Genomic DNA, 14,501 nt, shown 5'->3' on the forward strand with positions numbered 1-14,501 from the left:
CTGCTGTGAACCCAACCTCTCAGAAACTGAAAGACACGGCCTGGAAATCCCCTTCTCTATCTGTTTCCCATGGTATTTTGTGAAAAACGGGTTTTATATAACGCGGGGGGGAAAGGGGAAAAAAACCCCATCAAATATCCTAAATTAATGGCATTTTATTGTAATGCTACAGACTGAAGAGTCTGTTCCTTTCTTTGAAAACTCCTCAAAAAGTCTCGGCTGTTGCAGGCATTACAAAATGGAGCCTATCATAGAATCATAGAATTGCTGAGGTTGGAAGGGACCTCTAAGATCATCAAGTCCAACCTTTAGCCTACCCTGACAAGAGCCACTTCTAAACCATGTCCCTAAGTGCCCCATCTACCCTTTTTTTAAACACCTCCAGGGATGGGGAATCCACCACCTCCCTGGGCAGCCCATTCCAATGTTTAATAACCCTTTCAGTGAAAAAATGTTTCCTAATATCCAATCTAAACCTCCCCTGACGTAACTTGAACCCGTTTCCTCTTGTCCTATCACTTGTCACCAGGGAGAAGAGGTCAGTCCCCATCTCTCTACAACCTCCTTTCAGGAGCCCTACTGGAGCGAGTCCAGCGTAGGGCAACCAAGATGATTATGGGACTGGAGCACCTCCCTTATGAGGAAAGGCTGAAAGAGCTGGGACTCTTTAGCCTGGAGAAGAGAAGGTTGAGGGGGGACCTGATTAATGTTTACAAGTACCTAAAGGGTGGGTTGAAGGAGGATGGTGCCAGGCTCTTTTCAATGGTTCCCAGCGACAGGACGAGGGGCAATGGGCACAAGCTGGAACACAGGAAGTTCCGTTCAAATACACGGAAAAACTTCTTTACGGTGACGGTGACAGAGCACTGGAACAGGCTGCCCAGGGAGGGTGTGGAGTCCCCTTCTCTGGAGATTTTCAAGACCCGCCTGGATGCAGCCCTGAGTGACATGCTCTGGGCAATCCTGCTCTAGCAGGGGAGTTGGACTGGATGATCTCTAGAGCTCCCTTCCAACTCTGAAGATTCCGTGATTCCGTGAGGGTGATGAGGTCTCCCCTCAGCCTCCTCTTCTCCAAGCTAAACAACCCCAGCTCCCTCAGTCGTTCTTCATAAGGTTTGTCCTCCAGACCCCTCACCAGCTTTGTCGCCCTTCTCTGGACACGCTCCAACACCTCAATGTCCCTCTTGTAGCGAGGGGCCCAAAACTGAACGCAGTACTCGAGGTGGGGCCTCACCAGTGCCGAGTACAGGGGGATGATCACTTCCCTAGTCCGGCTCACCACACTATTCCTGATACAGGCCAGGATGCTGTTGGCCTTCTTGGCCACCTGGGCACACTGCTGGCTCATATTCAGCCGGCTGTCAACCAACACTCCCAAGTCCTTTTCTGTCGAGCTGCTTTCGAGCCATTCTGCCCCAATCCTGTAGCGCTGCATGGGGTTGTTGTGACCCAAGTGCAGGACCCGGCACTTGGCCTTGTTGAACCTCATACCATTGGTCTCAGCCCATCGGTCCAGCCTGTCCAGATCCCTCTGCAGAGCCAACCTACCCTCAAGCAGATCAACACGCCCGCCCAGCTTAGTGTCATCTGCGAACTTACTGAGGGTGCATTTGATCCCTTCATCCAGATCATTGATAAAGATATTAAAGAGAACCGGCCCCAGCACCGAGCCCTGGGGGACACCACTTGTGACCGGACACCAACTGGATTTAACTCCATTTACCGCCACTCTCTGGGCACGGCCATCCAGCCAGTTTTTTACCCAGCGAAGAGTACACCTGTCGTACAGCCTAAACTCTTTTTTCGCTCTGACTCTCCTATCTAAGTCTCTTTCTTCTGCAAAATTATTTTTCCTGTCTTTGCCACCAAAAGACACTCCATGAAGACTGTGGAAGTTCCACAACACTGGAGGTTCCCCATATGCCTTAACACTTCAGAGAGGAGAGCACAGTCCATGGGTATGGACCTCCTCTTCTTCACTTCTGAGGCAGCACCGGGGTGTTTCCTGATAGACTGAATGGACTCTAAAGACACACGCCTGAATTCTTTGACTCAGAAGTCACAGCATTTTTGACGTGAAAAGAGATTAAAACAGTTTACAAATTCATAAAGATGTTAGAGGAAGGAAGTCAGCATCCACAGAGTTCAGGCATGGCTGATATCAGTCCCAGGTCTCTGGGAATCATGCCTCTGCCATTGAATCTCAGTTGTCCACGTCAGCCTACTTACTTCATAAATTTTTTTTCCATGAAGGTTTCCAACTTCTCCTTTTATCATAGAACCACAGAATGTGTTGGGCTGGAAAGGACCTTTAAAGGTCATCTAGTCCAACCCCCTGCTCTTGCTCCTTCTCTGGATGGGCTGTGTGCCTTTCTTTCCCTCCTCTACAGGGACTGAGAACATCAGTCCTGCAAATTCATTGTCCTAATCAGATCCATCCTTCTTCTTCAGTACCTCCACAGGACGTACAAATCTTATGCGACACGCTGTCTTTGGTAGATCACTTGTTCAATGTGAATAAAACTGGTCATTTCCAATTAAAATTAGGAAGTTTCCTCCCTCTGTATAGCCATCGAACTTCACCTCAGCCTGTGTCTAATGTATTCCATCCTCCTACCATGCACCAGGTGACTTCTTGCAGCCACTGCTGCCGACCTGACTCCTCCTGGCAGTCTCCCCCGGGGGCTGAGCACACAGCCACCAGAAGCTCCAGGAGAGGCAGAGCTGGGCAGCATGAACAGCCAACTCTGGAGCACTACCCTCCTCCTGTTCCCCCTTTCACCCTCCTCAGCAGCCAGGCTGCAGTTGCTCTCGTTTCCTCAGCTCCATCAGCTGCACCCACGAAGACGGCAGCTCTGTCTGGAAGAGGCCGGACAGCGTGAGGAACAGACGGCAGCAGGTCTTAAGAAGAAACGGCTGGAGAAGTTCCCTAGGTGGTGTCAGGTCCAGGCACCCTGAATGCACAGCTCTCAGCTATGCCTATCACCAACTCTGAACCTTGCCACATTACGAAAATGCACCCTAAGACTTCTGTAGACGAGCGCAGCCATAGATCTGCTCTGCTCGTACATTTTTTGGATCATTTGGGAACGATCCAGAAGTGCTAACAGAAGCAAAAAAACTCTACAAGGCTCTGCCTCGTGCTCCACCCCCAAAACAAAGCAACTGACAGAAATAACTAATTAACATGAAAAACAACATATTTAATCCTGAAAATTAATTATGTTTCTGGGTGTGATCCCCTCCCATGGATGCCACTACACTTCAATCCAGGAGCAAGGGAACTTCTGAGAAGATTCTTCAGGAACCTTTATGATCTATATCCCACAGCTAAGTAACTTTTAGCACTATGTACCCACATTTGGTAACTACTTTTGGCAGCACGCCTTTCTAAACTCTCAATAGTAATTTTACATATGACATGCAAAAGTCAAAAACCAGTACAACCTCATTTTTCAATTTCTTCAAGAATAATAAAGGAAAAAATTAAAAATTCTATATGCATAAAGGCTTGATGAGTCCCAAGGAATGGGCAAGGGCTGGAAGGAGAAGAAGAGGGATCTCCCGTAGACGTTCAGTCTTATAAATTATAAATCCACCTGGTGATGAAAGCTGGATTATAGCCAGTAGTTTTTCACGCACACTGTTTCGCCTGTATAGAATAAGTGTCCGCGCATTAATCTGTTCAGCAGTGCAGACAGAACGTTGTCATTTTTTTAATTTACAAATTCATAACAAATCAGTATTTACACAATTTTTGCCTTCTAGTACTGAACAGTTTTACCCCCTCTTAAATGTGGTTACATTTTTAAGTATTGCTCCGAAAGCTGAACAGCGCTTTTGCACATTTGGAGTGCTGTCCCGTAGTTTGGAATTTCCAATAAACAAGTTGCTCTGCTTTGATTTTCACTGCCAAGTTCGCGCTTCTCAAACAGAATACAGTCAACTTTAGTTCATATTCAATTTTTTTCTGGCTCCCTTTCTACTTACGCACTCTGCAAACATTTAGCAACTTCTTGGAAGAGCTAAAAAAAATTTTAATACGACTCTTGATAATTATGTTTCTTCTGGAAAAATTAATTTCATTTGATAAACGTCATTCCTCATTTTCAGACTAAATAAATTATAATTTCACAATGGGATTTAATGAAAAGATCTTCCTTGAGTGAAAATGCTTCTTCCCCCCTGAGTATAGCCTGATAAAAATATAAGAGGAAATAAAGGTATTTTTTTTCTCCCACTGCCTTCTTACATAAAAAGCCAACTCTGGACAATTCTCACATGTTTTATCTATAAATTATCTAGCTTAGCATTAACTGCATGTCCACTGAAGCCCAAGGAATACCTCAGAACAGTGTCACAGGACACAGTACGCCAACGTAAAGTTCACCGTCATCAAACAGACGTACTTTCACCCAGTTCCTCTCTTGCTAGCCATGGCTACATCCTCTCACCACTTATCTTGCTGCTTTCTCATCTGGTTCTCTCTAGCCCTTGAGGCGGTTTAAGTGATAAAAAGATCAGAGGGAATGTCTGAAGAAGAAAAAAAAAAAATGGAACTCTTTCTACCACATCAGTGAGTTGAACTGGCTCAACATAAGATGTATCAGATAGTGAATTACTAATATCGTTCACAAGAGAGATCATTATGCCTGTAATCGTCCCAGTATTTCGCTCTGCATGGTACAATTAGTCACGCTTTAAAAAAATATATCATTTGATTTTTCCACAATTCGTGCCATTCACCGGTTAACTGCAAGGATGGAGATTCCACAAACTCTCTGAGCAACACGGTCACTGAAACACGGAAAACTTAGTACGCTTCACTGAAATAACCTAAACAGAATTTGGAAGAGTCGCGCATATTCCATAACTAAGACTTCTGGAAATTGCATTACACTCTTCTGCAGAAAAGAATGAAGAGCAGTACATAAAAAGTGTAAGAGAAAAGCTAAAACTATGGAAAATGGCAGGGCAGGAAATCTCAGGTCCATCTTCAGACACTGGTGCAAAGACGATTACTTCACTCCAAAAGAGAAATTAAGGCAACTTCATCAGCATAAGGAACATTTTACAGCACAGCTGGGATTCCAGGGTATGTCTAGGTCTAGATTCCAGACTGAATGCTGTGTCCACTATATGAATTTTTCACAAAGTTACCTAAGAATTTGATGAAAATCAGACTGTCATGAAAAAACACAGAGGTTTCTCCATTTAAAACCCTACATACTGTACATCCAGCTGCGGCAACGCCCTGGTCAGTTCTTATTTCCACGGCCATGACGAACTGTACTTTGGTTTTTTTAAATGAAATTCAACCTCAAGAAATTCAACTCATGAAATTCCACCACCTGATATCGGAGATATTCAATCAGCAATGTTCAGAATAATGTTTTCCTGACATAAAACCACACAAAGGAGGAGACAAATGTCCACCATCGACAGAAGCAAGTATGAGCAACATAATATTCAAATATATTTATCCTCTTCAGAATAATTAATGTATTAATACTCCATATACTACCTGAAGTTACTAATTCCTTGAAAGGAACGGACAAAGGACGAAGTAACCTCTCCACAGCTACCCAATAACAACGATCAATCTCAGATGAATTTCTCTAGTTTCTCCAATTTTTCATTAGCAAAATCAAGTGAAAAATTACCCGGCCGAAAGGACATTCTTGTGACTCACTTCTATTATAAGGCTAATTTACAATTCAGGCAAAGAGAAAAACAGAGTGTTTTTTGAAAAATACTTGATCTGGGCAGGATTCCAATTCTTGTTCTCCTTTAAAAAAAACTGCGGCGCAGGTATGTAAGCTACACACAGCCCAGCCTTCCCCACGTCCCTGAAGACAATATGTCTCCCAGGAATTTATAAACCATTACATTAATAAAACATTATGCCACGTGTGCAAAAAAGAAAAAAAGATACATTTAGCCTTACTTCTCCATGTCTTAAAGGTGTAATAGCTCCTCTTGCTACTGCCATTCGGAACAACGTTTCTGTGGCCTGCAACGAGAAACACGCAGAGAAATTACTTATTTAAAAACCAGACAACCCAGGTCATGGAGATTTGTTTCAACTTTTATAACATTTATAAAGCGTCAGCAACCTTTAGCGCCTATTTTACAACTGAATCGCTTCAGTAAGTTGTTCAGAACAGTCGGCACAGGCCTGGCGAAGGTTTATGGCAAGGCGAGAGGTGTGTCGAGGAGTTTGGTGTCAGCGCAAGTGACCACCTAAACACGGCGCGGTGCCTCCCGCGCACGGCAGCCGTTACACAGGCCAGGGACGGTCAGCCCCATACAATGGTCTGCCACAGGCTGTCGGGTATAAAGTGTGATACTAAGGGGAAAAAATAGCTATATGGTATTTTACAACTCAGGAGACTCATTAATTTTAAAAACTGCTGTTTAATATTATACACGTAAATTAACAAACACGTACCAAAGAGAAGAGTATGAGGCAACTCTTTTCCTAAAAGCACCTGAGCCCCTCCTGATTCTTAATAACGGAGGCATTACAAAACACAGCGTTCTCCTCTGCAAATGACAGGGAACCCAGCTTCGGGGAAATCTTTAATTAGGTTAATCTTTAGTTAGGTTGCATACCTTTCTGCGTTACTTGTCCCACCCTTTCTTTAGTCCAGCGGGACAATTAGCACATACTTCTGACATAACCATACATTACTGACTCTTCATTCAGGCTATAACACAAAGAAAGCATAGGCCACAACACATTTCTTTCTAGAAGCCGGTTGCAAAAAGGCATGAAAAAAATTCACTGCTTACATAAAAACACGGATTGGCACAGCAGCACGCACGAGAACAGATTTGTTTTAAAGCCTTGTTTCCATAGCAAGTAGTGAAGCCGGTTTCAATTTCAACTGCAACAAAACATGTTTTTAATATCTGGTTCTAATAAAAAAAACCAAAATATTCTAACATTTAAGGATCTGTGCTAAAAAGTAATTATCAGGCTGTTTGAAAAAACGTTTAGAAAGTTTACAAATAAAAGTAGTCGCAGTAGCTGATTGTCTTTCTAAACAGTGATTTAGAAAATAAGTAGCTCAATGCTTACATGGCCGCAAGCCAACAAACGGAATATCAAACACATCTCCTGAAATTAATTCCTCAGTCTTCCAAAACACAGATTAAGTGGGGTTCACCCTTTTCTAAATAATTTCCTGCAGAAAAGAATTTTATAAAAGAGCTTTTCACTGCCTTATGTCCCCCCCGCCATCTGTGAGTGAGTGTGTGGGCTCCAGAACACTGGACGTAAAAACGCATTACTTCATTTACACCCGCGACGATGCAGGGCAATGCCCAAGTGCGATGATTCTTCTCGAACCTTTCTTCTTTGAGACATGAAGTGAACCTCATACAACCTTTTGTATTTCCCAAAATTGGTTTTTTTCACCCACATTTTTAAGGATGTTTCGACCGAATTGAGCATTCTGTCAATAGGGCTAAGCTGCTGTTGTTTCTTTTGAAAACCACTGGTGTGTGCGACTCTTTTCACATCTACCAGTAAAAGATCTCTCTTAATACACTTGTACTCACGCCGTTAATGCCAGATGTCAACACCATTCAGAAACAAGGTAAAAAACCCACAGAACAGCAAATCCAGCACCACAGACGTCCTCCTACGGGCGCCACTCTTCATGTGCCGAGCATCACTAAGAAGATTAGCCCTGCAATCACGGCGTCCCACCCAAACAGCATGGGGGGCATGAGGCCACCTATTCATGCACTGACAATGACAAGGCTGAAGAAAAAGTCATTGGGTTTTTAGGTATGTAAAATGCAAGAGAATGTTTAAAGAAGTTCATCTTTCAAAAGAGTAATCAGACCCCAGCTTACTGTTGGTGCAACGTAAGGTGAAGGAGGTGGGCATTAGCAGAAAACACCAAGTTTGTATCCTTTCTACAAAGAAAATGAAGTGTGAACAACATGTTGGGATTCTACCAAGGCAACGTCCTACACGGAAGAAGAAGCAGATGAAACCATTTAGAAATTTCTTTGACACCTTCACAGAACTGTAGCATCACACAGACTAAAGATGAAAGTTATCAGGCATCAGGCTAGGAAAATTTGGCCAGTCTCAAAATCTGAATTTAACTGTAACACTTCTGTTTTGGACAAACTCCCACATTGCCTTCAATTTCCATCATTTTCCTTTCTCTCCCGCAAATGCAGGCACAAATGGAATCATTTGGCAGAGACCACCTGGGTCATCTGGTCCCACTCGGGGCCCCTTGGAGCAGGTTGCCCATGGTTTGTTCACACAGGGTTCCGGCATCTCTAAGGATGGAGGTCCAACTACCTGTTCCACTATTTCAGTGACAAGTCTGTGAAAAAATGCAATCTGCAGATGACCTGTAAATTCCTTGTGCTTCCCAAAGAAGCACGGCCCAGTTCCCCAAATTCTCCGTAAGTGGTGGAAACGCTCCGTGCCAGCCAGGTGGAAGGCCACCCTTTCTTCTGTGGCGTCTAGCCGTGACAAGCCAAGCCCCACCGAAATCCCGAAACAGAGCGCCCTGCTGGCATTCAGGCTGTACAGGCTGACTACGGTGGAATAAGCACAGGGGTGCAGAAATCTAAAATATAAATTTACCAAAAAACCTCTAATATTTAGAAACGTTAAAGACAAACTCCATCATACTTAGTGCTCCACAATGAACAGGGCAAAAACAGCTGCATGAATGAAGAATCCCACAACAGTAATGAAAAAAGAACAAGATGCTCACCCAGCTCATACACGCTCTGAAATTCCCTGTGTGATAATACCTTGCTGACAGAAAAAGGATCCCCACAAGACAACAAAGCCACTCTGACTAAAAATCCAGGTTACTGAACACGTCTTGCCCGGTATATTCTTGGGGTTTAGTTTCAAATCTAGCAAAGCTATTAGTACAATATTGGTTAAGTCTAAATCCATTGAACACACACACACCGCAACTTCAATTCATATTTTTTTAAATATTGAGTATACTGAATCGGGAAATTTGTTTGTTTAATTGGATTAAATATCATAAAAACATGCAGACATGCATGTCACAAATGCATGTCACATCTGTCACAAATTTATCTATCCTTCAACACAGGCTACCTAATAAAATAATTTCTTGGACTTCTTCAGCAATAGATTTCTATTGGAAAAATTCAGCAAATTGTTAGGCATCAGGTCAAAACTGCCCTTCTGTCCCCACCGGACAGTTGTCACGGCTCCTCTGGTTCACAATTCACAGCCTCCTGGAGCAGAGACACCCGTAGTTACACACCATTTGGAATGAGTTTAATTACCTGGCTGTACTGTCAGCCCTTTCCAATCCTTCAAACAGCCTCTAAAATTCTTGCATCTATTTATACTAGGCATTTGTCCGCTGAATGGCAAGTTTTTACATACAATTAAAATGATTGCTTCCTAATTTAAAAATACAGCATAAATTAATTAAATTGTTAAATGCTGAAAATATTAGAATACTCTTGTATTTTCTGTTAGGATGAGTAAGTGTGACTCTGAAATACAACTGATTGGAAATAGTGACCATTCTGTCAGGATAACTGATGAAAAAAGCAAGACTGTCCGTTTAAGAAATAATAACAGTGCTCCCAAAGAAACCGCCGGCTAGGAGTTTAGATCATTTTTAACCGCTCCTGCCTCTGTTCGCATTAAATATTTCATTATAATCAGATTTTTTATGAGGCCGTAAAAATTTAAGATTTATCTGCATTCAATTCACTGTGAATAAGCCTTAAATAAGAGTCATTACAGGCTCAGGCAACGACTTTAGATGCTTCTATGCGGAGCTGCGAGCCAGAGGTCCATAAGAAAGCAAATTCTCAACAGATGGTTTCAGTGATCTCAGTGTGAAATCAATGTGTTGCCAAGCTGATAGTTACTGAATCCCAGAATCGTTCTTCGTTGTAAGGAATGCCTACGGTGTTACATTACCCGTGAGGTGAAACGGCAGCCCCGTGGCTCTTACCGCTCGGCAACGCCGGGCCAGCTCTAACGGCATCTCCCGACAAAGATGACCAACTGCTCCCCCTCCAAGAGAGCAGAAGCTTCTGGTCAAATTCCTTGCAAGTGGGTTTAAAAAAAAAAAAAAAAAAAAAAGGAGAAACCACTTGTATGAACCAGAACTAAAGTGGAAAATAATTGCGCGTTATTGATGGAAATTGTAGGAAAAACAGCAAGGAAAACAGTACTCTAGATTCCAGATGTTTTGAGTCTTCTAGGTATTCACAAAAATAAAACGGTCTTATAATACGTCATCAAAATAGTTACTGTTTTACCGAAGCCAAAACTTCAAATGCAAGCACTGGAGGGAACTTTTCAGGCAAATTAATTAATTTAGAAATGCATGTTTTTTAATCATCTAAGAAATTTTGGCATCTACTTCTAAATATGCATTTAAAAATAAAATAATTCTTTTTAAAGATATGTCCTCAGAGGCACAGATCTTTGGAAGTCGTTCACAGCGATTTACAGATTTAATTAAAATGAAAATTGTGCGATTTGCTATACAAATAAAAATGGATGGAATACAACAAAAGACTTTTTTCACTCCTATTAAGTTTGCTGATCTTGGCTACAATAGCTGGCTGACAGCTCTGGCCTGTGAAATTTGTGTTTCTTCATGAAAACCAAATCACGTTAAAAAAATGTTCTTGACAGTCTATCCGAAATCATCAATAACATTTTCCAGCTTTATTACGTATTGCAAATGCACTATTGTTATAGCCCTTATTAGCTAACCGCCACAGAGCTTTTGGAGACAAGCACGAGGGCTGTAAAAAAGAGAGGGATTTGGGGAGATTCAGAAGCAAAAATGCATCGGAAAATGTAGAGGATGTTTCTGAAATCAATTTTTTTTCCGAATTTCTGACCACAAAGTTTCCAGTGCAAGGCAACCCCCTCCATCTAAGCCTCCCTGCAGACGACAGATTTAACTTAACTGATGAGCTCGTTTGTTGTTACAGCTTTTGATTAAATTACAACAATACCAACACAGAATTTACTGCCACCCTATATATATTATGAATTAAAAATATATTTAAAATACGTTAAAGTACAGCACTGAAGCTGAACTGATGCTTTTAAAGAGACATATATTTAAACTCTTATTTTCTGGAAAACCATAAAAAAATTTCATTCTTTCCACTTTACAGGTGTGAATTTCACGTACCTCTGTCTTTTGCTTTTTTTAAGGAGCCTGAACGTCTCTGCCTTCATTACCGAACCGTTTGACCCTTACTTGTGCGACCAGCGGGTCAGTATGTACCTGACCTCTGTCAGACACAAGCTCTTTCCGTTCAGGCATTAGCAGATCCAATCGCTTCTCACCTTTACCTTCTACAAAAGCAACTTACCTATGAAGTCCTTAAGGACTAAGCAATTTAAATCCCACCACGAAGCATATTTTAGAGAGCTCATGATCGCCTTGCACCCGTTTTCTGAAACCTCTCTCATTTCTTTCCATTTTCAGCTTTCAGGACGTGAACAGCCAGAGAAAACGTTGTCCCAAACACCCAGCGTAGTGTTCGATCTCCCTTTCCTCTGGTTACTTCTACAGCATTTGTGCACCGTTATCTGAAGGGTAATACAATTCTGTTGTACAAATCACGTTTTGCCGCCTCCCCTAGCTGGAAATAAAGGTGCACTCAAGGAGTGGAAGTATCCACAATGTTCACAAGGCCCGGCAACCCTCAGCTTGCGGGAGAAGCTCTGGACGCACAGGAGCAGGGCTGAGTCTAACTCCGTGTCCGGGGGTTTGTGAAACTCACCACTGACACAGCAGAAATAAACAAATATTAAAAGTAACAAAATTAAGAGCACAGATAGCTCTTTTTGACTGACATCTTGCTTCTTCCCCAGAATATCTGCAGATCTGTCGTGCAAATATAGGTCCAAATTTACATACAAATATTTGATCAGTTCAGTGCAACTTCTATTACACTAGCAAATTCCACTGGCCACGGCGGTAACTCTGCACTTTCAGGGTTGATGAACTCTCTTATGAATTAATTTACCTCTACCCTTCTACCTAACTAGACTACCCTGGTCTTCCTAACACCCAAAAGATAATATACAATATACATCGTGGTGACGGACTTTGCATTTTGCCTTCGCTGTGTCTCCACCACGAGAACACCCCCTTGCTGCCAAACAGCTCAGGAACCTCGGCCTCTCCCGAAAAGAGCTTTAAAACTTCCAGGTGCAGAACACACACTCAAGGAACGAACCAAGCACAACAGTAATCACGCACTGTGCGCTGCCAAGACGATGAAATAAAAGCGTTAGTATTTGTTTATCTTCATCTGAACCCAGTAGTCTGCAGTTGTGGTATTTGTAACTTTTTCCAAGGCGATGATAGTTTTTTTTTCTCCTCCCGAATTCTTCTCTACCTGTTCTTCTCCTTTTCCTTCCTCCCACCACTCCCCAAAAAATGCTTGGTATTTAATTGGGATTCCTGGTCCCAGCCTGTAACTGACTTTCACCTCTTGCCAGTTTTCTCTGCAGAAAGGACTGAACAGCTCAACACTGCAATTAACTAAATATCAGCAAGCCAGGGGAAAAAAAAAAAATAAAAAATCCGGCAGTATAATGCTCATGAACCGAATTACCCACAAAGCAGGCCAACAGCCAGCCTGGGAAACTGGAGAAACGGGCCATTTAATCTCCTCTGCCTTGACAGAAATGCCGGAGAAGGGAGGTGCGGGCAAGGCTGCCCCCCCACCAGCACCCAGCAGAGGTTCCTGCAGCTGAAACGATCCGCCGAAGCCAGCTACCACCTTCCTCCTTCCCAACCGCTCAGCGGAAGGCCAGAAAACAGCTGCAAGCCAGCCTGCAGAAAGCACATGACAACTGTCAGCAATGGTTTTGATTAGTAATGCTGCCAGATAGAATAAAAGATAAGAGCTGAAAGACCACTCTGGCCAGCCCACGAACAGACGAGCACACTTGCACGTAGTCAGTGCTCTCCCGGGACTCGGGGGCCATGAACTCTTCAGATTTCCACCTCCAACATGGTGAGGAGGAGCACGTGCACCCATCCATCCACCCATCCCGCACCGTCCCTGCAGCAGGAAGGCTTCCCACCTCCCTCCATTCCATTCGGAACTGACCCATGGGGGACGCTTCTGATACCTGGCCAGGGACCACTGGGACAACACGCAGGAACAACCGGTCTGCCCTGGCTTGAGGCAGCCACTGAGTTTCAGCATGAACGGGGCAACGCTGCCCCGAGCCCACAGCTGTAACCGGACTCCAACACTCGAGAGAATCATAGAATCACTTGGGTTGGAAGGGGTCTTTTTAAAGGCCATCTAGTCCAAATTCCCTGCCATGAGCAGGGACATCTTCAACTAGACCAGGTTGCTCAGAGCCCCGTCCAACCTGACCTGGAATGTTTCCAGAGACAGGGCACCCACCACCCCTCCGGGCAACCTGGGCCAGTGTTTCACCACCTCAGAGTAAAGAATTTCTTCCTTATGTACAATCTGAATCTACTCTCTTTGAGTTTGAAACCATTACCTCTCGTCCTATCACTACACTCTCTCATAAAGAGTCCCTCCCCAGCTTTCCTGTAGCCCCTTCAGGGACTGGCAGGGGCTCTAAGGTCTCCCCGGAGCCTTCTCTTCTCCAGGCTGAACATCCCCAGCTCTCTCAGCCTGTCCCCACAGCAGAGGGGCTCCAGCCCTCTGAGCATCTTCATCACCTCCTCTGGACTCACTGCAATAGGTCCATATCTTTCCTGCGCTGAGGACTCCAAGGCCGGACGCAGTACTCCAGGCAGGGTGTCACGAGAGCAGAGCAGAGGGGCAGAATCCCCTCCCTCGCCCTGCTGGCCACACTGCTGTTGATGCAGCCCAGGATGCGGTTGGCTTTCTGGGCTGCAAGAGCACATTGTCAGCTCATGTCCAGTTTTCATCCATACCCCCAAGTCCTTCTCAGCAGGGCTGCTCTCTGTCCCTTCATTCCTCAGCCCATATCACAGAATCACAGGATGGCAGGGGTTGGAATGGACCTCTGGAGATCATCTCCTCCAACCCCGTGCCAGAGCAGGGTCACCCAGAGCAGGTGGCACAGGAACGCCTCCAGGCGGGGTTGGAATGTCTCCAGAGACGGAGACTGCACCACCTCTCTGGGCAGCCTGTGCCAGGGCTCTGCCACCCTCACAGCAAAGAAGTTCCTCCTCATGTTGAGGTGGAACTTCCTGTGCTCAAGTTTGTGCCCGTTACCCCTTGTCCTGTCCCCGGGCACCACTGAGAAGAGCCTGGCCCCATCCTCCTGACACCCACCCTTTCAGTATTTATAAGTGTTGATAAGATCCCCTCTCAGTCATCTTTTTTCCAGACTGAAGAGACCCAAATCCCTCAGCCTTTCTTCTTCAGAGAGGTGTTCCAGTCCCCTCAGCATCTTGGTAGCCCTTTGCTGTCCCCTCTCCAGCACCCTACACTTGCCCTTGTTGATACTGGAGGTTTCCCCA

At 44.2% G+C, this 14,501-nt stretch overlaps 1 protein-coding gene across 1 annotated transcript in view; it reads right to left on the minus strand.

Annotated features, from left to right (window-relative positions):
• Positions 1–14,501, minus strand: part of TMEM135 (transmembrane protein 135) — a 197,047-nt gene that overhangs the window by 109,845 nt on the left and 72,701 nt on the right. The window contains exon 5 of the mRNA XM_063325297.1: positions 5,948–6,013. Within this exon, the coding sequence (XP_063181367.1) occupies positions 5,948–6,013 (66 nt within the window). The remainder of the gene's footprint in view (positions 1–5,947; positions 6,014–14,501) is intronic.

This window comes from Chroicocephalus ridibundus, chromosome 1 (assembly GCF_963924245.1).
Source record: "Chroicocephalus ridibundus chromosome 1, bChrRid1.1, whole genome shotgun sequence".
Lineage (NCBI taxonomy): Eukaryota > Metazoa > Chordata > Aves > Charadriiformes > Laridae > Chroicocephalus > Chroicocephalus ridibundus.